At 43.5% G+C, this 27,608-nt stretch overlaps 3 protein-coding genes across 3 annotated transcripts; 2 read left to right on the forward strand and 1 right to left on the reverse strand.

The window, feature by feature from the left end:
- The first annotated feature begins 1,489 nt into the window (after positions 1-1,489).
- On the forward strand, positions 1,490-13,482 carry has3 (hyaluronan synthase 3). The gene is made up of 5 exons (XM_023956030.2): positions 1,490-1,971; positions 7,943-8,036; positions 8,115-8,665; positions 9,356-9,457; positions 10,405-13,482. Exons 2-5 carry the CDS (start codon positions 7,943-7,945, stop codon positions 11,332-11,334), a joined length of 1,677 nt encoding a protein of 558 aa, XP_023811798.1. The 5' UTR covers positions 1,490-1,971; the 3' UTR covers positions 11,335-13,482.
- Positions 13,483-14,784: 1,302 nt separating this feature from the next.
- chtf8 (CTF8, chromosome transmission fidelity factor 8 homolog (S. cerevisiae)) lies at positions 14,785-17,481 on the reverse strand. The gene is made up of 3 exons (XM_004069803.3): positions 17,326-17,481; positions 15,427-15,550; positions 14,785-15,302 (listed from the first exon to the last, which is right to left on the reverse strand). Exons 1-3 carry the CDS (start codon positions 17,343-17,345, stop codon positions 15,066-15,068), a joined length of 381 nt encoding a protein of 126 aa, XP_004069851.1. The 5' UTR covers positions 17,346-17,481; the 3' UTR covers positions 14,785-15,065.
- Positions 17,443-27,326, forward strand: utp4 (UTP4 small subunit processome component). The gene is made up of 17 exons (XM_004069802.5): positions 17,443-17,579; positions 18,600-18,764; positions 18,857-19,045; positions 19,120-19,204; positions 19,307-19,396; positions 19,954-20,165; positions 20,242-20,413; positions 20,773-20,864; positions 21,007-21,103; positions 23,031-23,095; positions 23,199-23,321; positions 23,707-23,863; positions 25,622-25,728; positions 25,804-25,899; positions 25,976-26,161; positions 26,598-26,708; positions 27,146-27,326. The coding sequence occupies exons 2-17, from the start codon at positions 18,606-18,608 to the stop codon at positions 27,260-27,262; spliced, it is 2,058 nt and encodes a 685-aa protein (XP_004069850.1). The 5' UTR covers positions 17,443-17,579; positions 18,600-18,605; the 3' UTR covers positions 27,263-27,326.
- The last annotated feature ends 282 nt before the right edge of the window (positions 27,327-27,608 follow it).

Here is a 27,608-nt window from a genome sequence, read left to right on the forward strand (position 1 = left end):
GATTTTGTCTCTTCAGACCAAATTGGTAATTGCATCGTTGACAAGTCTGCTTTAAAAGGGAGATGTAACGTTTCAAATCAAATCATAGTCATGTCTTAGTTAAATAAATAAAAAGAAAAACAAAACATGCTTGCAGAGTTTCATGCTGAGTCAAAATTTGTTTTAATTCTATAACCATCGGTGTCATATTTGACACATGCATTTCTGATACCCCCCCCCATCTCCTAAGCGTGATCCAGACTTTCCATTGTATACACCTTGACCTTGTTTTTGCCTTGTGGTTCATCATCATTCCTCTAGGGGCAGTAGAAGGGATTTTGCTGCTCATTTCAAAATGACTGCTACCTGGAAATAGCTATTTTTAAAACCCTATGGTGAGAATAACTTTTGCAATTCATTTGTATTAACAGAATGTAAAATTTGTTGATAATTTAATATTTATAACACTACAGAAGCCAAAAACTGCCTACCCTACTTTTTTTACTGTTTTTCTTGTAATAACAAGATAGTAGATGTTATTATTATGAGAAAGAAATAATATAGTGTTGGCCGTTTTCAGCTTCCATACTAAAAATACGTGGATCAAGTTTGAGACAGTGGTTAAATAATGTACTTTCTTCCAATGTTTTTGCATCTTAAACTGTGACTATTTCTTCTTAAAAAGGAAGTAGATATATTTTGTACATTTCATCAAAGGGTTTTAAAAAAACATCCAGAAATTTTGAACTCTGTCAAAACTTTTACGGGGTGAAATATTTTAAAAAATGTTAAAAAGCATAAGAATAATACTAAACACAAGTTTTTCATTGTCGGGCGGACAAAAGATATTTATTTGAACTAATGTAAAGTTATTTTAAGGCTTGATGAACATACTTGTTCATCAAAATACAAAAAGATAAGTGGTCCCAGGTCTGATTCCAGCAGAATTCCAGAGTTTATTGGACATTTGTATACCTTCTTTCTCTTTACTTTTAAATAAATGATGGACGATGCTGGACTGGAGTTACCAAATGTCTCGTTAACAAAGAATTTTGTCTAAAGAAAAGATTCAGACGACTCCGGTCCAGACGCTTTAGGAAGTCTTTTAGAGAGAAAAAACATCTGATTGAATATCGACCCTTTTATAGGAAAGTGGGTGACTTCCCTTTTCATGTTGTCTCACAGATCTTTACGCAAAAATAATGTTCAATTCCTTCTCTTGGGTGGAGGGGCAGCCGTCTTAAGGTAGGTTTGAGCTTGAATTATGTTGATGGGGTGGAGTGGTTCGGGTGGTGTATTGATCGTTGGGGGGCGTGCTGCAGTTTGTTGGGGCAGAACCTGCTGGGTGTCAGCAGCTCAGAGGAGCAGAAAAGGGTGGGTGGGGGGTGGGGGCAAAATAAATAAGTCCATAAAGGATGCTTTGAGAGAGTTGGAGAGAAGAGGAGAGGGGGTGCCGGTCAAACAGCCCCCCCCCCCTTGGCTTGTTGGAGGCTGGTGGCTGCATTGCAGAGCCGGCTGGGGGGTTGAAGCTGAGCAAACGGGACGGTCAGAGTGGGGGGGATCGGGGCTCCTCAGCGGCAGACACAAACCGGCAATGCAGCAGAGTGAAGAGGAGCTGCAGGGGGGGGCTGTCTCCCTCCTACATGATCAAACTCCAGCCACATCAATATCATTCAGACGCAGGATGGAGAAACTGAAGCAGGATCAACCCCCAGCTGAGGGGATTCATGTCCTGGGACAGTCCTTGTAGATAGGAGGAGGAAGAGGAGGAGGAGGAGGCCGACGGACGTGGAGGAGGGAGGTGCTTCAAGCTGCCAGCTGTATTTTTGGGATCCTCTGAAATAAGCAAGCAAGCTGGAATAAAGATGTAGTGTGAGCCGGAGGAGGGAGGGGGTCAGAACAAGGAGAGTGCTGTGCTGAGGGGAGGAGAGGGCTGGACGGGGAGACCAATCTGGGGGGAGACCAAGACAGAGGGTCCACCGGGCCAGGAAGGTAAGAGTTTTTATAATGAAGGTGAGAAAAATCCTGCTGAGAGAGACGACATGACATGAATGAGATTAATGAACAAATGAATGAATGAAGTCAAGACACAAAGGATGGAAAGTTCAGCAGCTCCAGCAGACAGTCAGCTCAGTGTGGTTAGTGTTACTAGGGGGGAAGAAAACTTGTTGAGACTCAGTGGAGTCAGAACCAGAGCTGGAGTCGGAAGTTCTGAGTGAAGCTGAGAAGCTCCGATGGCCTTTCTGAGCTTCAACAGTGTCTTTCAGCCTCTTTGCTCTGAGGTGGATTTGTGGACTGAGATGAGAGTCATGATGAGAACACTTCCATGGCAGAAGAACGCGCTTCTTGTTACACGTGCAAAGGTTCCTGCCTTTGTTGGATTATTTCTTTGGACTCAGTCGATTTGTTTCTTTTTGACATAATTTATTTCATCCCTATATTTTAGTTGGATTCACTTTGAAAGTTTTAAGTAAAAAAAATAAACTCCGCCCACCTAAAAAAGGCTTTTTTTTAAAGTCCTCTGCAGCGTCAACTACAGGTCTGCAACTTTACATTTACATATTTAATCACTTTAACCCTTGTGCTATCTTAGATGACCCCACCCTTACGTGTTCTCCCTACCATGACAAAGGTGGATAAAGGTGGAAAGATTTAATGTAATCCATGGACACCAGTGAAGATGACAAATCATTGAAGAAAAAAGGTTCAGAGCACTGTCTAGTGGGTCTAGATGACCCAACTCCCAATATTAAAGTGCTTAGGATAGCACAAGGGTTACAGTTACACTCTGATCATCTTTCGATCTATAGTAAAAGTTCCTAGTGACCTTTTAATTGTGATACCGTTTTTAGCCAAAATTCAAAAACCTGTGTTGTTTTTTAGGACAGTTTCTGCAGAGCAGCAGGAGTCCATTAGATATTCGCCTCTGAGTTATAGGCATGGAGTACACCTTCCCTCGTTACCCATCATCCATTCACACCATCAACCTAACATTACCGGTGCAACACAAACGAGGAAAACAAAGAAAATCATGGATCTGTTTGTCTGCAAGTGGATGCATCAGAATGAAGCAGAGCAGGGAGCTTGTGGCCTGACTGTGGCACCTACGTCACTGCTACAGACTTTTTTCCAAGAGCCTTTTTCCATCTGCCCCGGATTAACAATGATTTGAATAGAGACATACTCAGAAATGCAAATTTAAACGTCTTTTTTTTTTATACTTGTCCTCCATCGTGAGAAAAATGCCACAAGAACATGTTAAAAACAACAACAAAAAACACAATTTTCATTGCATTAAGTCTTTAATTGAATAAGAAACCCAAATAATTAACCCAAATATTTGCTTACCAAAACTGGAAGCTGTCGTAGCTGGTTGAAGTTTGCATTTAAATGTAAGACTCTGCCCCTTGTTGTAGTCACCATGGCAACTGATTGTTGTATGCAGCCTTTTGTGTTTGTTGAATTAACCCAGACTTGTATGGTACTTGTGGTTATGCTCACCCAAAAACGCTTGAGGTCATTCAGGTGAGAAATGAGGTCCATCTGTGGAGAGTCTTTCTCCATCCTTTTCTCTTGAGATGCTGCTTCCTGGATGTTATGACACGGAATCTGACGTTCTGGTCTGGAAAATGATGGAGGGGGGGGGGGGGGGGGGTGTCATCCAAAAATCTAACCACAAACATTTAAAAAAACATTCCAAGTATAAACAACAATATATGTGGAAGGTATTTATAAATCACAGCTATTTACATTAAAAAACACTTTTTAATTCATCATTTGCCACTTTTTCAGCAGATTTCAGGTGTATGTTGGGAAATTTTTTACTGAGTCTAAGTCATTGACTGTATCTGAGAACTGGATTGAGTCTGACATCATCCATAGAAAAATTGTTTATTTCCAGAACCAACCAAATGAAGTCAATTCAATTAGCATTTTTACAAGATACGGACACCGCCATGTTGGAGCCAGATGTTGTCAGTAAACAATGATTGGTCTGAGTCGGTCTGAGCCAATGTTTCTATGGCAACCACTCTCGCCAATCAGAAGTGAGCTTGTTGGAAGTCCGGATGAAAGCAGGCTCAAACATTTTGAACGTTCCATGTGAGACCACCTACTTTTATTGAGGCAATCTAATTGGTCAGGATATAACCTGAATAACTTGCACTACAGAAAGAAATGTCATGAGAAAAAAATTGGGAATAGCAAGAAGATGTCATTACAAGGTATCAGAGTAAGAATTTTTATTCTGACCAATAGACTGACTGAGTAACAACTGTTTATTTCTCTATAGAAGTTTTGGCTTCTTGGTACTTCCTGTCTGGAACACCAGGGGGGAGGAGTCACTCAGTCCAATTCTCATTTACAGTCAAAGGTCCTACCTTTACCTGTACCTAGAGGAGAACTAACTCCAACCCACAAATGAGGAGTAAGGTCCTGCCGGAATGTTCTTTAGTTCGGAAGATCAAAGTTCTTCTAAAGATCAAGAGACCTTTGTTTTTTGTTTTTCAATTCATTTAAAAACTGTACCTTTAAGTCTGTTGGTGTTAGGTGGAATAAAAATTGCTTGTTAATTCCCATAATGCACTTCTGCACTGTAAAACTATATTTTCGGTCTCTCATTCCATTTGAGAAATATTCCTCAGGCATAAGTAATGGTTTATTCTGAAGCTGAGCTTTTGTAATGGTTGAATCTACAGTTTCATGGTTTCATCATCATTTTTTGCTTTTTTTTTGTTTTTTAAAGCAATTGTGTTGCGGACGACATTCTTCTTTGGTTTGTCTTGCAAAGTTAGTGGGTTTATTTGGTTCTTTTGTGTTGTTTATGAGTTTGTTCTGATCTTTCTTTGATTCATGTTTTTACTTGCCGTCCACACTTTCCGCTTCAGTCAATCTTGGCAGGTCCAGGTCACCTTTCAGGTTCAGGGATTCAAGTCCGAGTTTGTCCGGCACCTAAAATAGGTCCTCAGCAAGAAAAATAAACCACCGACTTGTCAAATTCCAGCAGTGGTTTAGCAGACTAAAAATAAATAAGTTAAGTTATAATATAAATCGACTACACTAAATGAGAAATGCTTTGCCCTCCGTCTTTGTCCACACTCCACCCTCTTCACCCGGGTAACCCTCTCCATCAGGCTTTGCTCTCCATCTGATTACAACTCGCTGGGAGTATTTCCACTGTTTTGTCTTCTCAGCTCATGAGGATGGATATTTGGGGCTCCTTAACCATCAAAGGTGACCTTTTCTCAGAGAAAATCTTTCGGTCAGAGACCTTGTGGATTTTCTGAGACAGATTATGTGATTTTATTTTTACTTTTGCATAAAATTATGTCCTTTCTGGGTTTAATTCCTGTGGTTTTAGGTAGAGGCTGGTCCTAAAACTGTGACTCCGTACTATCTGGAATCTGGATACCCCCAAACACCAAAACAAACCGCACCCCTGAAGCCACCGATCAAACCAAACTCTTAAATTCTTGCTGAGCGGAGACCCTCGGGGCGCTCAGATTACGCCACACAGGCCTTTTAATCCGCCATGCGTCACACGTAGAACCTTTCTTGGTCAGAACTCCTAGATGGACGTCAATGATTCCCAAACAGCAGGTCTCAAATGAAGACTACAGTCACGTAGAAAGAAACTGACTAAACTAAAAAAAAAAACTTTTCTCTCTGACCATAAAAAGTTCCAGTTTTACTGCCTCACAGTTCCAGCTGCTATCTTATGATGGAGGAGTCTGACGAATTACATTACACCAACCCCAACAGGTAAAAACATGATGTGCTTTATCTGTTTACAAAACAAGTCTTAGCTCCCTCCCCAGGGGTTTCGGAGATCATCAGTGACTCTCCCAAAATGCAAACACCACCATTGAAAACCATGAACGGCAGAGTAAATAACTCATGAATATCTTCACATCACATTAGGAATAAAAACGTTTTAGTCCAAATAAAATTCCAAAATCATGGAGGGGTCATCTGATGTTGCATTTTGGTTTTCATCCACAAACTCTTTCATACTCATTGTAGTGGATTTCTATCAAGGCTTTTATTTTGTCAGTGTAATCAATGTAAATGTTTTGCTGAAAGTAATTGCAAACACTGGTGTAACTTCAATCTTTTAGGCCTGATGAGCTAACATGGACGATGAATAAAACACATTTTCAGCTCAACTGAGTGTCATGCCTAAACTACCTTTTTTTTTTACTGGTGTTTTGGTTTGTTTTTTGCTCTCTTGTCATTCCACTCAAATCGGCTGAGAAGAGAGACTGGAATCCCTCCGTTTTATTTTTTAAATAATCACTATTAGGTTTTCGTGGACCGGTTCATGTTTTTATTTTCTTTGTCTCTTCAAACCGCAGTCAGAATTATAAATGGTTAAATTTTTAGGTTTTTCTGTGTTACTATGGTAACCTGCAAACTTAAGAAAGGTTTGAAGGAACAATATCATATTGTGGTGCACCACACAATAACAACTCTGCGCTGCAATCTAAAAGTATTCAAAGCCTAAAAAAAATTTCTTCCCTTTGCAATGGATAAATGGTTCTTTAAAAATAACATGTAAAGAATATCTTAAACAGTATTTTCTTTAAATTGTCTGAATATAAACAGTAATAAGAAGACTCATTTCTTTAAACAAGCCAAATGACTGATACATAATACGTTATTGCATTTCTGGCAAATTAATGCAATAAACAATTCTGAGCAAATTAAAAACAAAAAATCTTTATCTTGTAAATTTTCTTGATTACATTTTCTTAATAAATATCTTTTTCATTTGCAGATTTCTGTTTGTTGCATTGTGGTTTGCTTTTGTCAGACTGATTGTTCTGCAAATTTTAAATACCGTTAGTGAAAAATCCATCAGTCACAAACAACACTTTCATTTTTTCTGTTATCATGGATTCCCATTCACTGAACAGTCTATTACATGAACTTGCTCACATAAGAGGAAAAATCCCAACTTGAAAATGAGTGTTAAATATTCTGTTTGTCAGAATATTGAATGGCTCTGACGAAAAGGTAAATTGTGTTTGGACAAAAGGCTCTGATTTCAAAAACTCCCCCATTTGTTGGGTCCTTGAATGTCTCAAGTTAGAGTTTCTGCGGAGAAAGCGTGCCTGAATGAGAGGAGGCCGTGAACCTGGCCGTCTCTCAAAGCTGCATGGACATTCGGAATGTCTCTGCAGGGCAGAGCCCAGGTGGGGGCTGGAGGTAATTTCTTGAATGAAAGGGCAGATTTGTTCCAGTTGCGACCGGTCCAGAGGGCTGGAGAGGCTCCGCCTGGCCTTTAATTAGACCTATTAACCAAGAGGAGGGATGTTGCAGTGCAGCTGCTGCAGGAGTAGTTGTAGTTTGTGGATGCATGACTGTGTGTTCAACGACTGGTGATGGTGAGATTTCTGTACCTGTTCAAGTACCTGCACAAAGCATCAAGGTCACAGACCGCTTTGTGAGCCTATTTAGGGAAAATGTTCGTGCACATTTTTCTCCACGGGCGTTTTTTCAACCCCCCAAAACTTGCGGACTCCGCAAAGGACCATGAGTGCAGTGTAAGTGACAGATGTGCACTGCTTCAGTGGAGCCAGGCTATTAAAAAATGAGTCAGAGTGTATTCTGTGTGTGGGCATCCTACACACATTCTATGGTCACTCCCTGTGCAAGCAACAGTTGTGTGCGGTCAGGAGCCAGCAAAACTGGAGTGTAGCACCCATACATCATGAGTGCGTGTTACTTCCAATAATCCTTATGAATGCTTCACGATACACTAAATGGTACAGTCCATTTTCATGACCTCCATTGAGATGGTCACAAGACATACCTGCACTCAAATTAAGATGCAGCCACTCCTCTCTATGACCCTCCACAGGACTGAACTACCCCAAAACACCCATCTCAGAGGCTTTACATGACCTTTGTCTAACTTTTCTGCTTTCCTGTTCTACCTTCTCTCTGCATATTATTCCCCCAGATGCCCTCTCGCTGCAGGAATGCGGTGAACATCGTGGTCACCACCCTCTTTGCTGCGGTGGTCCTCTTCACCATCCTGCTGGCCTACGTCACAGGTGTCGGTCGATCAAACACACAAACCTGCTCCTGAGGAGGAACCTAAGATGTTCATGTCGGCCCTCTGCTCTCTGCAGGGTACCAGTTCATCCACACCGAGCAGCACCACCTGTCCTTTGGTCTCTACGGTGCCTTCCTCTCCCTCCACCTCTTCCTCCAGAGCCTCTTCGCCTTCCTAGAACATCGGCGGATGAGGAGCCCCGCCCAGCCTCGACACCTCCGCCGCTCTGTGGCCCTCTGCATCGCAGCATACCAGGAGGACCCCGACTACCTGAGGAAGTGTCTGCGCAGCGTGCGCCGCATCTCCTTCCCTGGCCTGAAGGTGGTGCTGGTGGTGGATGGGAACCGACCAGAGGACCGCTACATGATGGACATTTTCCACGAGGTGATGGGCGGGGCCGACCAAGCAGGCAGCGTAGTCTGGAAGGGGAACTACCACAGCGATGGGACTGGAGGAGGAGGAGTCAGAGGCAGGGGGAGGAGCACGGTGCACATGGAGGAGGCGGCTCGGGTAACTCAGATCGTCAGAGGCTGTCGGTACTCATGCATCATGCAGGAGTGGGGAGGGAAAAGGGAGGTGATGTACACCGCCTTCAAGGCTCTTGGGGACAGCGTGGATTACGTTCAGGTGAGAACTAAAAATGGAAACATACATGCTTTGTCGTTATTCCTTTAAGTTGGCTTTTTCAAGACAAATATATTGATATATATACCTTTGACATGCCTTGTTTGTCATTTGAAGTTTGTTTATGAGTTCACAAGACCCCTGTGAGGCGTCTTACAGGTCTATCTATGATTAACATGGTCACCCATTCAAACCTGACAGCTCCATCTGACTCAGACTGACCACGCCCACATAGTTTGGTGTTTTTGAGTCATTTTAGCAGAAGATGAAACGAAACCAAGATGGAGGAAAGTCCCTTTCATAAGGATTTCAGAGTAACAGGTCTGAGTTGAACAGCCAGCAGCTGTGTTGTACAGAGGTCAGAGGTCACTGCTGACCTGGAGCAGTCACACCTGTGCTCTCTTACACGTTCAAGTTTTAGCTTTTAGTTTGTTATGCTGGTGGGTTGTAATTATCAGATGGAGCATCTTTATACAAGAACTTAATTATTAAGCCTTTGGAGAGTCACGCGTTAGCAGGACAGGTGATACTTCTCTTCTTTTCTTCTTCTTCTTCTCTTACAATCTGTTTTTCACCAACACCTACTGTTTGGATCAGAACACAAGAGGGTTCCGGCTGTCCTCCTGTGACAGCTCCAGCATGCAGGCAGGCTCTCATCCTCAGTCTCACGGCCTCCGTCTGCTGTTTCCACAGGTGTGTGACTCAGACACGGTTCTAGACCCAGCTTGTACCATTGAAATGCTGAAGATCCTGGAGGAAGATCCCATGGTGGGCGGGGTCGGTGGGGATGTGCAGGTACAGCACAGATCAATATTTGGCGAAAACTCTTATTTCCTCAGGTTTGGTTTAACAAAAGAACAGGGTCACACAGACGATTTGGAAGACAGGCGCTCAGACGTACAACTGAAGTGATTTATAACCTGCAGCTGCATGTTTCAGATTTTAACATTGTGATGCTGAGGTAGTTTTTCAACACCAAAATAATCTTAATTTGAGTGATTAGAATTTCTTGGTAAGACCATCTTTCTTTCCCCATTGGCAGATTGATGAAAACTTTATGAGCTTTTAAGTGTGTCATAATGTTAATTCCTTACAACAAACAACCCCAAAGTGGTATTTTGCCCTTTCCAATCCACAAAAGCGAGGATCTCACATTGTTGACAAATGGGAACAGCCCCTTCCAGGAAGAGTTGCGCCCCCGGCTAATGCACACACCCACTTTCTCCTCGGAGCTGTGGTGTGCTCCTGATAAATACTCAACGCTTTCATTTACCATGCACAGTCGTTTAGATGTTGTTTTCATGGGCGAGACGCAGACACGCTGCCAAGGCCGACTCTAGGTTGATGTCGTGAAATGGGCGGCACCCACAAAGAGCGAAAGTCGTCTAACTTCCGGGTGGGAAAAGGAGCCAGCGAAAAAATAAGTGATATTTCCTTTAACAATCGTTTTTTTAGTGTCCCAAAGGTAAAATATTATCATATATATATATATGGATAAGGTTTACTCTGAGCATTATATAGACTCTCTAAAGAAAATCTGTCAAGGAGGTAGGGATTTTTCGACTTAGGGCCCGTTACTGCAGAGGAGATACAGATAACCAAGAACTGAAGTTTGAACCAATGCCAAGGTCTCTGAAACAACTGATTTATTTTTTACAGAAAGTGTTGCTGATCCTTAGATTGATTGGAATTGGAAGTATGCAAAACCAATAACGCCTTCTTTTAAATGTTTTTTTCCCCAGATCCTTAACAAGTACGACTCGTGGATCTCCTTCCTCAGCAGCGTGCGTTACTGGATGGCCTTCAACGTGGAGCGAGCCTGCCAGTCCTACTTCGGCTGTGTGCAGTGCATCAGCGGCCCCCTGGGCATGTACAGGAACTCTCTGCTGCAGCGCTTCCTGGAGCCCTGGTACCACCAGACCTTCCTGGGCTCCAAGTGCAGCTTTGGTGACGACCGCCACCTTACCAACCGGGTGCTCAGCTTCGGCTACAAGACCAAATTCACAGCTCGATCGCAGTGCCAGACGGAGACGCCCACTCAGTATCTGCGCTGGCTCAACCAGCAGACACGATGGAGTAAGTCTTATTTCCGCGAGTGGCTCTACAACGCCCTGTGGTTCCACAAGCACAGTCTGTGGATGACCTACGAGTCAGTGGTCACTGGCTTTTTCCCCTTCTTCCTGGTGGCCACCGTCATCCATCTGTTCTACCGTGGGCGTCTTTGGAACATCTTGCTGTTCCTGCTGACAGTCCAGCTGGTGGGCATGGTGAAGGCCACATACGCGTGTTTCCTGCGTGGAAGCCTCGTCATGATCTTCATGTCTCTGTACTCGCTGCTCTACATGTCCAGCCTCCTTCCAGCCAAGATGTTTGCCTTGCTCACCATCAACAAAGCTGGATGGGGCACCTCGGGCCGCAGGAAGATTGTGGTGAACCTCATCGGCGCTGTGCCGGTCACAGCGTGGGCTCTGGTGCTGCTCGGAGGTGTGGCCTACACCGTCTACTGTGAAACCCAGCAGCGCTTCAGTGAAACCGAGAAAGCCTTGTTGATAGCAGGAACCGTCCTGTACGCCTGCTACTGGCTCATCCTGCTGGTGCTCTACCTGGCAGTCGTTGCCAAGCGATGCAACAAGAGGGAGGAGCAATATCACCTGTCCTACGCAGAGGCATGAAGCCGAGATTGTTGGGATGTCAGTGTCACTGCAGCCACCCCAGTGAGGTCTCTGCAGGTCGATGAGCAGCTCAAGCGAGGAACTGTGTTCTTCATCTCTGGTGCTATATTGATGGACGAGAAGAGATGAGCAGGTCCACCAGCTCTGCTGTTTTTTCTTCGCTCTCCGGTGCTTCACTCCAAAACCAAGCAGAACTTCAAAGTTTCTGCAAACTGGGACAATTTGAGAGCGTAGAACAATGGAATAAAGGCACACATTTCAGATTAGCAGCTGTTTCAGTTGACAGAAGAAAAAAAAAGCTCACATTTCAGGCTCACTTTGGAAGAGAGAGTGGAAAAAGAGAAGCTCTGGAAACGTTTCTGTTCCAAAAACATAATTTAGGACAAAAGAAGAAAGAAAAAGTGAACTGCAATAGAAGACAACAAGCAGAACCCAGAAAAAACACATGCATTCAGGTGCACAAGAAGGTGCACAAGAAATCAATTAAAGGTCACATGCAGGGTTGGGACTCCGTTTTTCTCAGCAGGCCTCAAAAATCTATGTACAATAGAATAATATTCATCAATCTTAGGATCATAAACTTTCCCTGGGACCAGATTTAACCACAATGACAACATAATCCCTTCAAGTCCAACTCCGATCATCTTTTGATCTATTTTCAGTGGTCTTGTGATTAGGATTATGCCGTTTATAGTTTCTGTAGAGTTCATGAGAAATTCGCTTTATGTGTTGCGGGTGGGACCTTTGACGCAAAGCAACCCCGCCCCCTCTTCCTTTTCCTGTGGCTGAGGGGCTAGGAGCACAGAGCGTGTTTTTTCCAAGCCACAAACGGAATTTTTTCATCTGCTCCTGATAAATACGCAGAAAGGCAATTTAGTTTAACTTTCTTAAACATGCCACAAGAACATGTCAAAAACACCAACAGTGGGTCTTTAAAGACGCCTCCAGCTGTTTTATTTAACGTCTGGTGAAGGTTTCTGCCTTCAAATCCAGCAAAAGCTCTTCTCCTTGTTTCTCTGAAACACAACACAAACTAAAAATGGAGCTCTAGAATTGTTGGTGGTCGGATTCAAACGTCCTGACGGGACAAAGCTCCAGCTGGTCGCACGACACGACCTTGTGCTCACAGCAGACAATCCAACGTCTCCGGTGGTGCAGCCACATTTCGGATGCTGCGTCAGATAATCCAGCAATCAGCTGAGTTTTGTAGTGTCAGAAACATGATCACATGTGTGTTTCCACTGTGAAGACACTTTTTTTTTAAATTACATTTCTATGTTTTGTTGTTGTAAAAGTGAGAATCTTTATTCAGAGAACATTTCCTCTTCTCAGCTGTCCTCAGGGTAGATTAAACTTGAATGTATGAGGAGGACACAAAAATCCCCAAACAAATCGTGTTTTCCTGTGGTCAGACACCCCCCCCCCCCCCCCCCCCAACCATGTATCCTAATGTTCTGGAGTTTCCACACAGGATGCAGGAAACTTTCCGCAGTCTGTTTCTGACACAATCCTCCCTCACATGCCACACAGAAGCTCTTTATGGTTCAAGACTGAACGAATGCGTTTCTGCTGCGGCGCGTTTCTGGACTCTGGTCCAATCAGAGGAACAGGTTTCCCCCAGCTGAGCCCAGAGGTGACACATCATCAGCAGCACTTGGAGGCGTGCGCTCATGACGTTTGGAGATTTCCTCTTTTTTTAAGCTGCTGGCAGCAAAGTATAGGATTCGGTCTGTTTCTGCTCCTGGAGGACGGACAGGATCACCTTTCCTGCACTCTTTTTAATTTGCAGACATGGAGATATTTGAAGCTCCCACTTCAAGAAGAAAAAAAAGGAGTGAACCCAATCTGCCTTCTGCTGCTTGTAGGTGCCCCCCCTCCCCCCTCTGGTTCATTGAAAACGGTTTTATTTCTCAGAGATTCTGGAGTTGGTGTTTGAAGCTGTGCTGAGTTCAAGGCCAGCTAATAAAAAGACAGAAAATTCAGCTCTGATCATCCCCGCCAAACTACTCAGAAACAGTGATGAAGATGGTGAGCATCTTCACCTCTTGGTGCTTCGCTGAGTACTGTGGGTCTGGGGGGTGGGGGTGGGGGGCTCTAAAATGAGTTCTTTAGAAAAGCAAGAACAGATTAAACTTTGATTAAATTCCATCTGCTCGTCTCTGTCATTTCCTCATCAGTTCTACAGAAAGAAATCAGATGCAAAAACATTCATAAGTGTGTTTTGGGTCCAACTTTTCAAACAAGCAACAATTTTCACTGACTAATAGAAAGGTTTCAATAGAAATCCCAGCAAATAATAAGTTGGGATTCATCCTCAGGGTTTTTTTTTGTCATATCTGTCAGTCTGTGCTTGAAGGAGCTCATCTGTGTTGGACAAACCTTAAGAATACCGTAAGTTTTTCCCTGTTGTTTTTATTCTTCTAATTCTTAACACCTTCATGACTGAATTTATTTCCAGTTGAATCAACAATATTCTTTTGTTGTTTATTTAAGGTGATGCTAGATTAAGTCCTGAATTGAAACTATCTTTTTAAGCAATTTTTGCGACATACAGCATGAAGGAGTTAAAGTTGAACAAAAAACAAATCTCTAATACTTAGACTTGGTAAAAACTTGATGGTCAAACAACACGTATTGATTTAAATTTGTGCACAAACACACTACTGTGTGCACAGGAGGTTAGACCTGCTCTTGTGTTTTCATTCCTCAGTGATGATGTTCACTTCCTCACATCAACACTAGAGGGCATAGTCCAGACTATAGTCCGTGTTAAGCTGCAGGAGAACCCTGGTGCGGTTCACTACATCCACTGTACTGGGACCACGATCAAACAAAGACATGTTATCTTCTGAAGCTGCTGGAGGCCTTTCAGGGTTGCTGGAGCCTATCCCAGCTACTGTTAGGGAATGGCCGGGTACACCCTGAACAGGTCGCCAGTCTGTTTCAGGGCCACACGCTCACCCCACCTAGGGGCAATTTAGAGACACCAGATAACCGATGAAGCATGTTTTTGGACTGTGCTCATAGGAAACCCACCCACACAGCTCCCTGGATGAGCAGTACAACACCTCCTCCATCAACTCTTAAAAGCCCACTTGACCTGAAGAACTGAGTTTAATAAAGACAGGAAGTACCAAATATTGATGCTCCTTAACATGCCGCTAGAAAAATGAAGAATTTCCCATCAACTCCCATGCTAAAGAGTGAGATTTCACACCAAAACTAACCACAAAGATTTGGGAGTTTTATTTATTTATCTATTCATGGCAACCTTAAGGAGGTTCTTTTTATAGTTTTACATTTTCTTCCATGTTAGTGGAAGTGGAACTTTATTGGTCCAAGTTTCTTTTTTTAGGCAGGCAGACTGATCTGTGCTCATTAGTCTCATCCTAAAATGGGCTTCGTTTTTACTCAATCCCATGAGGTTGACGGTTTCAAAAGCAAAAACCATTTTTGTCGATGCAAGTTTTATTTAAAGAATCATTCAGATGTTCAACATCAAACAGATGATTGTTCATAAATATGTCAGACTCTAAGAATTCTTCTGCATCTCTGTACAGGCACAAAACTGAATACCACACAGGAACCAAAGTGAGTGTCGTTCAGAAAGAACGCCTCAGAACATTTACAACATCTGAACCTCTGTCAGCCTCACAGGGATCCATCAGCAGAACCGAACTGCTGCCAGCTTCAGTCTGACAGGTAAAGCTGCTCATGAGGGCGAGCTCACGCTACACCTTTTTGGGCACATTTGTGATGATGGGTTTGGGGCGCGTCTTAAAGATCAGCTTCCGTTTGATGAGTGCCTTCACCGAGTACGAGGTGGAGTCCCGCTGGTCCGTTTCCATGGCATCATCATGGCTGTCCTGAGAATGACCCGAGTGCTTCATGAGGACGGCGAAGGGTTTGTCCAGTTTGACCTGCTTCCCGTACAGAATGTGATGACCAACAATAAGCACCGGCACCCCCTGGTGGAGAAATATTGCATAGCAGCCATGACAAAGAGTCAAACAAGCTTTATCTGTGGAAGTTATTGGAGTTACCAGAGTCTAGACTAATCGTTTTGGTTTGTATTTAGAACTCTGTCCGTACCTCTTTGGTGTACATCAGGTCACCCATTACGTTTCCAGCCAGACCAGAGTTGTGTCGGGACACCATCTCTCCCTGCAGCTCCACCAGCAGCCACTCTGAAGGACCACCACCATCCACACTGCTTCTGCAGGAGATACACACCAGTCTTATGAAGGCAGATACAGCAACACATCTACTGTCTTTGAAAACAAGACGAGAGTGAGTCACTCTGAAACTCCACATCTGACCAAACCTAAAACAAGACTTGTCCATGACTCATTTGAGAACATTGGAAGGAGACCGCTACTTTCAAAATATATTTCATAATCCACAAATGCCACTTCTCTGACAATGTATTAACTACATTAGTGCTCTAAATACACCCTTTCTGGCAAGAGACAATACCTACAGAGCAAAAATAGGTACATTCTTTGATTCTTGCTAAATCTTTTGTTTCAGTCCGTGACGTTTGAGGTTGGTTGAATGATTTTCGGTGATGTGTAAGGATGAACAAAAACGTACGTTCATCATGAGTGAGCTGCTTAACAAGCCTTTAAAATAGCCTGTTTGTTCCACAGAATAATATTTCAATATTCAGCTTGAAATTCATGAAAGTCAAACTAATAGTCAAATAAAATGATTTTAACAGATCAAAAAGTTTTCTTTAGAAATTCATGTGCTTTAAAGTTAGACTTTGAGAACGATGGCACAAAAATATAACACAATGTGTTCTCTTGCTGTGACAATTGAAATGGGCGGTGGATTAAGACTTCATTTCGTGAGATTTAAACCTTTGAAATGTTGCTCTCTGCAGTTTCTAGTAACTTAAATCATCTCATCACCACATTACTAACTTATTGAATTATTTAATGTATACTGTAAATAAAAAGATTACAGAGATGAATCCCGGTAGTTGTAATTTTTGTAAGATAAATGTTAGATCGAAATCACAGAGGTAAAGCTAAAATCTGTGTTTTAATTCTACTATTTTTATACTTTTAATAACGTTTATTTGAAACTCTTTATGATGCAGGTTCTCCGTTTTAATATTTTTGCTATGTTTTGATACGTAAGCATGTTATTTTTAAAAAAAAATTTCATTTACAATATTAAAGCGTCATCATTTACAGATTCTTTTTTTAAGCTATTCCCTTGTAAAATCAAATAAACTTTTCTCTTTCAAACAATAGGGCCCAACTTTAGCTAAACATTTTGTATTACATTATTATATTAGCAGCATTGCAGTCGGTGACACCAACAGACTGAACAAGCTGATCCGAAAGGCGGGTTCTGTCATTGGAAGCAGTGATGGAGAGGAGGTCACTGAACAAGATCTTATCCATCATGGACAACCCAGAGTCAGACCATCCTCTCCACCCTGTGCTGGATAAACAGCTCCAAAACTGCCCGGTACTGGAAATCCTTCATACCCAACACAATAACCCTGTACAATAACTCACAATGCAACGGATAAACTTATTTGCACATCTATTTACCTGCACTGTCTGTAAATAGCTTTTTGAATATTACCACCTTATTTTATACATTTATGTTACTTTTTGTCTGTTTTTATATTATTCTTATTCTTAGTGTTGCATGTTTATGCTGTCATTTACTTACAGTAACAAACAAATTTCCCACGTGTGGGAGATCAATAAAGTAATTCTGATTCTGATTATTATGGTTCACATGACGTTAAAATTGATCCACTTGTTTTTTTTTTTTTTTTTACTGGCAAGCAAAATTACACAAAAAAGTAAATTTAAACATAACATTTTTAAAAGAGATTAAAACACTCTAACTAGTTATTTCTACGAAAATATTCGAAGGATGCTGCAGGTTTTAATTTAAACAACAAATATACCGTTTTCCTAGCGAGACAAAAAATTTAACTAATGAAATAAAAGTTTGTTTTCTTACCTTACAAATATCTGAACCATCTTTAATTTAGTCTAAAATTAAAAAGCTTGTGATACACATTTCGAAGCTGTGTCAGATTTGGGTTTTCATGTTGCTGAAAAAGGTGACGTTCCCGCCAGAGCGACGTACAGTCAACGCGATGACGTATTTCCGCCTTTCTCTCTTTTATTTCCGGGTTAAAGGTTACCAACGTGGCTCCCGATGTTTTGAAACGTGCTTCGTTTGGCTGAACATAGTTCGAGCCGTGAAACTCGGTAAGTGTTGGTTCTAGAGTTTTGGAGGTTTCCGGTGTGTTGTCGTTATTCCGCAAGGAGCGTCACTGTTTGAGCGCGTGAGCCGCAGTTGTTAGCATGTTAGTCACATATCTCGCGGACTTTCTTCTGAAGTTCGGTATTGATCAAATGAGATCTGCTTAAGTTAAACCCAGAAAAAAGCAAAATGCTGTTTATCTCAATGACAGCTTTGTCTTGTGATTGCTTATTCTTAACTGTAGATCTCTGAAGTCCGCAAACATCACACAAATATGAACATTTTTCCCAAAAAAATCTGTTCCATATTCAGTTTGAGTTAGAAACCTTTCCGGTACATTATTTTTGGTTATAGGCAACAAATCAACAATTGTATTCAATTTGGTCTTTTTTTTTTTTTTTTTTTACCATAATTGTCTTAAATAATCGTATCACTATCATTATATAGATGTACCTCTTTTGAAAACAACCTTATTCTTGGCTAAATCAGTTGTCTAGAATCTGATTTTAAAAACAAGTTTCTTTATCTAGCACTTAAACTAGAATGTCTTTTTATAGACTGAGAAACAACAAACCAACAGACAAATATTGTCTGGCTCTGCTCTTTCGCTTGATCTCTTTAGTGATGAAATTAACATTATCATGTTGAGGAGGACATTTGACTTTGTCTCAAGTAAAGAGAAAAAGAGCAGAGCAGTTCTTGTCATTTTAGATGAGTGTGAGTTTCTGTTTATGGTTTTGCTAAATATTCTAATCATGTTACAGCATTATTTGTGGGGATTTGCTTTGGAAATGCAAGATAGCTTTCCCTCCTTTATATGAACAAAATGTTCCAGAAAAAAGAAGAAGAAAATACTTTTTTTCTGTTCAAAGCCGCTCCAGGTTGCAGGCAAACATCTCAGTTTTCTTCATTTCTGCAAACACCTGCTCTGATGATCCAGAAAGCTCCCCAGGCCTGCAGCTCCTGACAGCTGCTTGGATGTTCTCCATCCCTCCTCTCAGTCTCCATTTTGTTTCCCGTCTTAGTGTTCAATGGGGGAGTTCGTGGTGCACCGGGTCCGCTTCTTTGACTACATGCCCAGCGCCATCCGGGCCATGGCGTTCAATGGCAGCATGCAGCGGCTGGCTGTGGCTCGGGGTGACGGCGCGGTGGAGATCTTCAACTTTGCTGACAACTACTTTCAAGAGAAGGTAAGCTCCCCGATCTTTATTGATGCGATTGGAGGTCTTATCGGAGCATCAGAGAAACTCACCGTTGGGTCTGCGCTCATTCCGACGCTCAGGTGATCCCTGGGCGGAGCGACAGAGCCATCGAGGCTCTCTGTTGGGTCAGGGGGCGTCTGTTCAGTGCTGGTCTGAGTGGAGAGATAATAGAGTATGACCTGGAGAAGCTGAGGCCGCGGTACAGCGTGGAGGCTTATGGAGGACCCATCTGGACCATCAGCTGCAACAGCCAGGAAACCCTGCTGGGGGTCAGTAAAGCGGACGACTATGTTGAGCTTCACTGAGCTTTCAGCTCTGAGACCAACAGATGTTTCTGTGACAGGTGGGCTGCGAGGACGGAACCGTGAAGATGTTTGAAATCCTAGAGGAAGGGATTCAGTTCCAGAGAAACCTCGACAGACAGAAAGGTGTGGAGAAACTTTTTTGACTTGTCCTACAGACAGCGTTCAGAACATTTAAGCAGAATCCCTACAGAACTGAGTCCAGTCAGCTGATCTGTGATCTTCCAGGTCGAATCATATCCCTGTCCTGGCATCCGTCTGGAGCACAGATTGCTGCTGGAATGATCGACATGATCAGAATCTTTGATGCAGAGACGGGTAAGTCCACCCTGAAGAGATCTTCACAGAACCGGACCGCCCTAAAACCCATGTGACATTTACACAAATTTTTGGGTCGTCTTTGATCCTCAGGAACTGTGCAGTTTTAGCACCTGAAAACGTCTTTACAATAACAAAATCCCTCCCATTATCTATTTTTTACTAGTTAATAGTTGCACCGTTTTTACTTGATTTTAAATAATATAAGATAGATAATAAAGATAATAATAAAATAAAAGAAGGTGAATATAATAAAAATAGGGACCAACCCGGATCTGTTTATTTAGCATAGGTTCTTTTTTTCATTGGGTTTTATTGGGTTTTTATTGTGTGGGTCTCAATATCTGCAGATACTCAAAATTAAATGAGTGAATCGGGTCGGGGCCAAACATCCCTACATTTATCACATTCTATCTGCGTCTGTTTGTGGCCCCTTTGGTGTTTGGTTGATTCATTTGATCAAGAACATTTATTTATTTTTAAATTTGGGTTTTTTGGTGGTAAAATCCAGAAAGCTTCTCTCTAAAACTGTTCTGAACATTTGGCGTCGACCTCAGGTCACGCCACGCATCGGCTCCTGGTGGAGCGAGGGTTGGGGACGACGCGGAACACCGAGGTGGTGGTTTGGAGTGTGGCCTTCCTGTCCAATGACACCGTCATCAGCGGCGACTCTGCTGGAAAAGTCCAGATCTGGGATGCGGTGACAGGAACTCTGATCAGGAGCCACCTGATCACCAAGTGGGACGTCCTGGGTCTGTCTGTGTCGCAGGTGTGTGTGTGTGCGTGGGTTGGTGGGAGTGTGTCGTTGTCATTGCAGAGTGAGCCTGATCGTTTCTCTCCTGCAGGATGAGAGCAGCGTGATCGCTGGGACATCCGAAGGCACCGTGGTCCAGTTCCAGGCTCTGGCTTCCACGATGGGCCAGGAGAACAATCAGTGGGTCAGAACCAGAACTTTCAAGAACCACACCCACGATGTACGGGCGCTGGTTCACACGGACACTGCCGTGGTTTCTGGAGGTCAGTGTTTATCTGTTGCAAATTTCTCTGGATATGGACCAAAAATATGTTTCTTAACATCCAATGGATGCATCTGCAGTTTTTTTGATATTTCTATTTTTTAATGAAAGTTTAAATTGTTATTCTCTTTTTTCCTTTTGGAGGAAGTGCAGCTTAATGTTAGGTCGTGTAGTACTCACCCAATTAAAAGCACGCTAGTTAATAAGTGTCTCAATATTTGAGTAAAGGGAAAAATAAAATAAAAAGGAATCTAGAGTGATAAAAGTTTCCTTTAATTCTGAATGGACCAGAAACAGTGTGAAAATCACTCATTTCCTTTGGAATAAAATTAGTTAATTGAAGATGATTTTTCCTTGCAGGTATGGACACCCAGCTGGTGGTGCGACCTTTGCTGGATAAGGTGGAGAAAAACACCAAGGAGTCTGCGCTGCGTAAAATCTTGTTCCCGCACGTGAGTGTTTAGAGAACAGAAACTTTGGAGTTTTTACTCTGAAGGATTTGTTTTACAAAGTAAAGCTTTTTTTTTTCTAAGTGAAAATGGAGTCGTGTACATTGTTGCTATAGTGATCTGCTCCATCCTCTCATCTTCACAGAAAAGTCTGGTTTGTTGTGCCAAGAAAGCCGGACTCCTGCTGTTCCAGTTCCCGGATCACCTGGAGCTGTGGAGGCTGGGGGAGAGCAGCGCAAAGGGTGAGCTGGACCATCGCCTCCTGCAAAGTTCTCCGTGTTCACACAGGTTCCTGCAGAACAGGGCGGAGTTTAAAGAAGAAAAAAAAAACATTTCCCATAACGTGTACTGTAAGAAATGTAAAAGTTTAGATGATTCTGTTCTTCATGTCAACTGGACTTTAAAGGTTGATCTTGGAGATGTTTGGCTGCTCCTCTGAGTCTTTCCTTCAGTCCTCTTTGCCGTTGTGATTTCTGTGCTAAAAGCGTTTGTGATGGTGGGAGTCCAACGTGAGATATGAGTCGGTATGAGAACCTCATTGAACCGGAAACCCACAGACACTTCAGAGGATCTCAAAGCTAGGAGGTATCGGAACATCGCAACAGAAACCAGAACGCCGGTGTCAAGGATGGAAAAGCTGGACTTTGGTGAAACCCAAGAAGAGGAGCCCAAGAAGGAAGGAGGGCAACATTTGACCTTGTGCCTAAACTGCAGGATCTTCAAACATTCCTGTTACCTTTAAACTGAGACAAATACTGGTCCACCCTAAGAACACAACGGAGGAGAAGCAGACCAACGAGGTCCGTGTTATCCAGTGCAGTCAAGACAAAAATCATAGCACAGAAGAGCCACAACATCAGGCCTGGACCAGCAGCTCACCTGAAGGCTGATGGACTCTCCATTGTGGACAGATCAGCTGGAAATTAAAGAAGCCATTTTTCGTCAAAATAACCTGACTCAACATCAGTTGTTGGAACTGAAGAACACTCAGAGGATCTTCATCCTTTAGAGTCCAGCTGCTCTGCAGAACGTGACCTGCATGTTGAAGAATGATCCATAAACGCTCCACCTTTGCTCACTTCAAGTTACTAACGATGTGAAAATGTTTGAAATAACCAAAAGAATTGGTTTTAAAGGAAATGGAATCTGTTGTTTGATGGAATCATGAATTGTTGCCGTATTTTTAGAGTGTTTCAGCAGACATTGCTGCTGCTTGTGTGACAAAGGCGCCGAGTTCCTCTGTGTCCTAAAGACAAATTGAGGCAAATTTCATCCTTAATTTTTTTTCCTGAGAAAATGTCACAGAACAAAACATCAACAAAAATCTCAAATTTTTATTTACATTTAAACAAAACGTTACAAGACTATTAGGACCACCAAAGATTTTAGTAATAAAAACAAGTACGAGAAGAAATTGTGAGGAAAAAATTGCAATTTTGTGAGGAAAAAAGTTAAAATTTACCCCAAAAAATGGTTGTAAAATTATGAGGGGGAAAAAACGAAATTTTACAAGAATAAACTCAGAGTTATAAGTAAAAGAGTCAATGTTTTATGATGATAAACGTGCGAATTTACAAGAATAGTCATAAATTTAATGGTGCAAAATTCTGTTTACTAAGAAAATATGTAAAAAAGTAAAAATAACCAATGAAAGAGCATTTTCAGGCCTCTCAGAAGAAGGTTGTGGATGGAGTTTTGCACAACCAAATATATTTTTGAAAAAGTGTGCCTTTTTCCTTGCAAAAATACAACTTTTTAATAATAATTTTACTGGTTTATTTTCTTAAATTAATGTATTTTATTATTTTCATGGTGACCCTAAAACTTTCTTAAAAACTGACGTGTTCAAACTTTTGTCACATTCCTGAAAATTTCAGGCTTGACTTACAAATACAAAGCTGTAACTTTAAGCTCTTTATAAAGTACTTTACATTTAATTCCATTTAGATTTAAAATTGAAAAAGCTTTTTTTTTTTTAAACAAGTTTTTTTTTCCTTAGAGAAATTTAAAAAGCAAGTGTTTGGAAGTGATGATGTGCCCAAAAATAGTTTCCGTAAATTCAAACTAAGAAAAAAAGTGCAGGTTCCTTTGCTTTTCTCTGACTGTGTTGCTGAAAAAAAAGAAAATAGGACTAAGATCGTTCATAAAGATGCCGGTCTTTGTTCCCAGGACAGGCTGGAGATCGTCTGCCTGTGATGAAGAATCCAGAGAAGCTGCTTCAGCTCCAGAACAAGGTCTGTGTTGTTTTTGTGTGCAGCTTTTCAAATCCGTGTTGAATTTCAGTCACGGCATCACACCGTTCTGACGGCATGCCCCCCTCCCACCTCTCTTTCTCAGGGAGAGGATCACATCTGCTGCAGCGCCGTGTCTCCATGTGGGAGCTGGGTGGCCTTCTCCACCGTCTCCAGCGTTCGTCTGTACAAACTGCAGCTCAGCAACGGGAACATCAGCATCAAGAAGGTGCGGTCAAAGCCTCAAAAACCTCCATCGTCCTCTTAAAAAATGACCCTTTACTGAAAAGCGACGCTTCGTAAAAAGATCTGTTAGATTGCACAGATAAACGCTGCAAAGCAGACAGGCAGCTGGGCTTAAGGCTGGAACAACCAGGAGTTCTACCTGCAAAGCATGAAGGGGCAGAAGTGAAAGAACCAAGAGCAAACATTAGAGTTTAGTCGTTTAAAGATGCACTCCTCAAAAATACTTCTAGTACTAGTCACAATTGATGTTGTTACTACAAATGTTCAGTAAATGATGCTAATTTTCTTTCCTCTATCCTTAAATCTATTCTCAAACATGTCCTCTCCTCTTCCTCGTGTCTTTTCTTTTCGTTCCTCTCGTCTTCCAGGTGTCCAAACTGCCAAAGGAGCTACACTCTGTCCACCAGCTCTGCTTCTCCTCTGACTCATCCAGACTCTTTGCCTCATCGGCTCAGGCCTCCGTCGTTGTCGCTTCGCTGGACCAGCTGCAGTGCAAACACCTTCACACGCTCAAACCAAAGTCTGGTGAGTTCCTGGATCCATGGAAGGAGATTCAGAGGAGCAGCTTTTTTTTTTATCTGCTGGAGATAAAGACCTGCACCGATCACCTTTTGAGCTGGTTTAGAAGTGTTCCCAGTGGTCTTTATTTTATGCTGTTGTGTTTTCTCTGACATAATTTCTGCGGAGCAGCAGTGTGAAAGCACTGAAAGGGGACCATCGTCATTTTCATCCAACCGTTAGTCCGCTGCCTTCTTTCCTAAATAACCTCCAGCTAAAGTAACACCTAGGTCAATCTTCATAAGGTTACCAAAGGTCGCACCTCTAAACTTTAATCTGAATTCTTACAGAAGTTCTAATAAAAGAATAAAAACCCCAAACGGAAAACTAAAGTTATTACACAGAAAAATGTTTTCTCACAGAAATTTGTAATCTTTGAGCTAAAAAAATCCAATAATAGGAATTTAATTCCTTTGTATTTTTTTATTTTGCGAGTCTTGATGAAAAAAGTCTGACACTGGATTCCCACTGGTCTGTCTGCGGTCCATCTGCAGGCCACCTGTGGTGCGTCTGCGGTCCGTCTGCAGGCCACCTGCGGTGCGTCTGCGGTCCGTCTGCAGGCCACCTGCGGTGCGTCTGCGGTCCATCTGCAGGCCACCTGCGGTGCGTCTGCGGTCCAGCTCCAGGCCACCTGCGGTGCGTCTGCGGTCCGTCTGCAGGCCGCCTGCGGTCCGTCTGCGGTCCATCTCCAGGCCGTCTGCGGTCCATCTGCAGGCCGCCTGCGGTCCATCTGCAGGCCGCCTGCGGTCCGTCTGCAGGCCGCCTGCGGTCCGTCTGCAGGCCGCCTGCGGTGCGTCTGCGGTCCGTCTGCAGGCCGCCTGCGGTCCGTCTGCAGGCCGCCTGCGGTCCGTCTGCAGGCCGCCTGCGGTCCGTCCGCAGGCCGCCTGCGGTCCGTCCGCAGGCCACCTGCGGTCCGTCTGCAGGCCGCCTGCGGTCCGTCTGCAGGCCGCCTGCGGTCCGTCTGCAGGCCGCCTGCGGTCCGTCTGCAGGCCGCCTGCGGTCCGTCTGCAGGCCGCCTGCGGTCCGTCTGCAGGCCGCCTGCGGTGCGTCTGCGCTCCGCCTGTGGTGCGTCTGCGGTCCATCTGCAGGCCGCCTGCGGTCCGTCTGCAGGCCGCCTGTGGTGCGTCTGCGGTCCGTCTGCAGGCCGCCTGCGGTCCGTCTGCAGGCCGCCTGCGGTCCGTCTGCAGGCCGCCTGCGGTCCGTCTGCAGGCCGCCTGCGGTGCGTCTGCAGGCCGCCTGTGGTGCGTCTGCGGTCCATCTGCAGGCCGCCTGCGGTCCATCTGCAGGCCGCCTGCGGTCCGTCTGCAGGCCGCCTGCGGTGCGTCTGCGGTCCATCTGCAGGCCGCCTGCGGTGCGTCTCCCTTGCGTTGCGTGGGGAGTTCGTCTCCTGATCGTCAGCTTGTTTGTTGCGTTCCTCCTCTCTCCCCCCCTGGCTTCCGGAGGAGTGTTTACGAGTGTTTACGACAAGGAATTGATTTAAAAATGGTTTTACTTACCATCAATATCCTAAACTTTTGCCAACAGGCCCCGTGTCCTCTCTATCCTCACTAAGTTCTTGTAGAATGCATGTTTTGTGTCATAAATGATGCTATGTTTTTGTACTTTGGTCGTCTCTGGCAAAAATGGGCCTTTGGTTATCTGCACGTCACCTTGAATGTATCAGTGGAACTCCAGCCTTTATCGCTGCATTTAAAAGGGTGTTTTCAGCGTTTCCGTCATTTCCAGGCTCGTCTCAGCCCATCCACCTGCTCTCTGCCAGCGAGAACGGGAATTGGCTCGCCGCTGCACACACGGACGGCCAGATTCACGTCTTCAACCTCCACAAACTCAAAGTGAGTTCCTACCTGTTCGTCCGCTGTGGGATGTCTTACCAAACCTCTTCAGCCAAACTGTCCTGCTGCTTCCAGCTCCACTGTACGCTCCCGGTCTACAGCTCCTGCCCCACCGCCATCGCCATCCACCCGACGACCGGTCACCTCCTGTCGGCGCACGCCGACCAGCAGGTGAGTGCCGCCGCTCCTCTTCTGTCCAGCGGGTCACAAACGGTGGTGTGCAGCTGTTGTGCGTCTGTGGCTGCAGATCTTTGAGTTCTCCCTGAAGCTGAAGGAGTACACAGCGTGGAGCCGCAGCCTGCAGAGGGAGGGGCTGCATCCTCTGTGGCTGCAGAGGGACACGCCCATCACACACATCGCCTTCAACCGCAACAAGCCGGCGCACGTCTTCCTGCACGACGCGTTCATGTTCTGCATCATCGATCAGAGTCTGGTACGAGTCGTGTGTCACGTCGGTCTGTTTTAATCCTCTTTTCCAGTCCAACTGCCGTCCTGAACTCTATCAATGCAGATAAAATAAACCAAATTCTAACAGTCTAATCGTTCTACAAGCCAAGAAATGTAAATAAATCTCTTTGTCTGGTGCTTTTCTCTTTTGTTTAATTTCAAGTATGAATTTTCTATATTTTTATATAAAAAGTGATTCTGTCTGTGAAATTTGACCTTTTTAGTCACCAACGCCTTTGTAAAGTAAAATGTGGTCATTACACTGGAAGCTACTCACAAATGTAAAGAAATTAAGGTTTTTTGTAGTGCGTGCAGAAAAGTTAAGAGGTCTGAAGGATCTGACACCAACGCAGCCATGAGGAGAAGCTGAGAGGTTAAGAGGATTGGAGTTACATCTCTGACTGTGTCTGTCCCTCATGCAGCCGCTGCCACAGGCGAGGAAGAAGCTCTACAACCAGATGGATCTGAAGACTATTTCTCCACAAAAGAGGATCCAAGAGAGCCACGCCTTCAAAATCTGCAAGATGTTCCAGGTACGAGCCTCAGGCTGGGCTCAGTCCTCCTTTAGATCAGCTGGGATGTCGCGTGAAGCCAAACCAGACTGAAAATGTCCTGCAGGAACTCTTCTGAGCACTGATTTTAAAAAAAAAAAAGTTTGTTTTAGTTTCTCTTAATGGATTTATTGAAGCTTTGCCACACGAATCACTTCTTTCATGACTCATTCGTGAAACATCTGTGAAAATGTCACAACTTTTTTCACGTATATCCATTCACTTCTCACCAATTTTCATACGTGCAAAAGATCAAAATGTACGTGGTGGCTGTGTGACACGGCCTGAAAACACGGACATGAATATTTTTCTGTTGATCGGACTCAGTTTCATTTCTGTAGCATCTAAGTTAGCAGGTTTAAAAATAAATAAATAAGTAGAATTCAAAACTTTTTAAAATGGATTTTTTTGTCCCCCAGCACCTCCTGAGCGTAGACCTGCTGGACGACAGCTCTCTGGTGGTGGTGGAGCGCCCCCTGGCGGACATCGTGTCTCAGCTGCCCCCGCCTGTACGGCAGAAGAAGTTTGCTACATAGACGCCACTGTGAACGGACTGATGTGTGGATTTGTCTGCATTTTATATAAAGTATTAAAACAGGAGGTGTGTGTGCCGCTCTGAGTTTCCATCAAACTGCCAACACTTGACCTTTTGACCTGGTCCTACAGGTCGTAAGGGTCTTCGCCGTCCAAACTAGGCCGTTGAATTCAGCAAAGTTGTATAGCACAGTTCAGTGTAAAAACACACATCAATGCCTTCTTCGGTTCTTTGTTTAATTTTTAGAATTGTTTAATTTCTAGAAGAAAAGTGACTAAACTTAAACTTCATCTGTTATGTTTAGGTTTTTATTTTATTTTTTCAAATGTGGTTTATTACATTCTGCC

Source organism: Oryzias latipes, chromosome 6, assembly GCF_053564925.1.
Source record: "Oryzias latipes strain Hd-rR chromosome 6, Olatipes_Hd-rR_3.1".
Lineage (NCBI taxonomy): Eukaryota > Metazoa > Chordata > Actinopteri > Beloniformes > Adrianichthyidae > Oryzias > Oryzias latipes.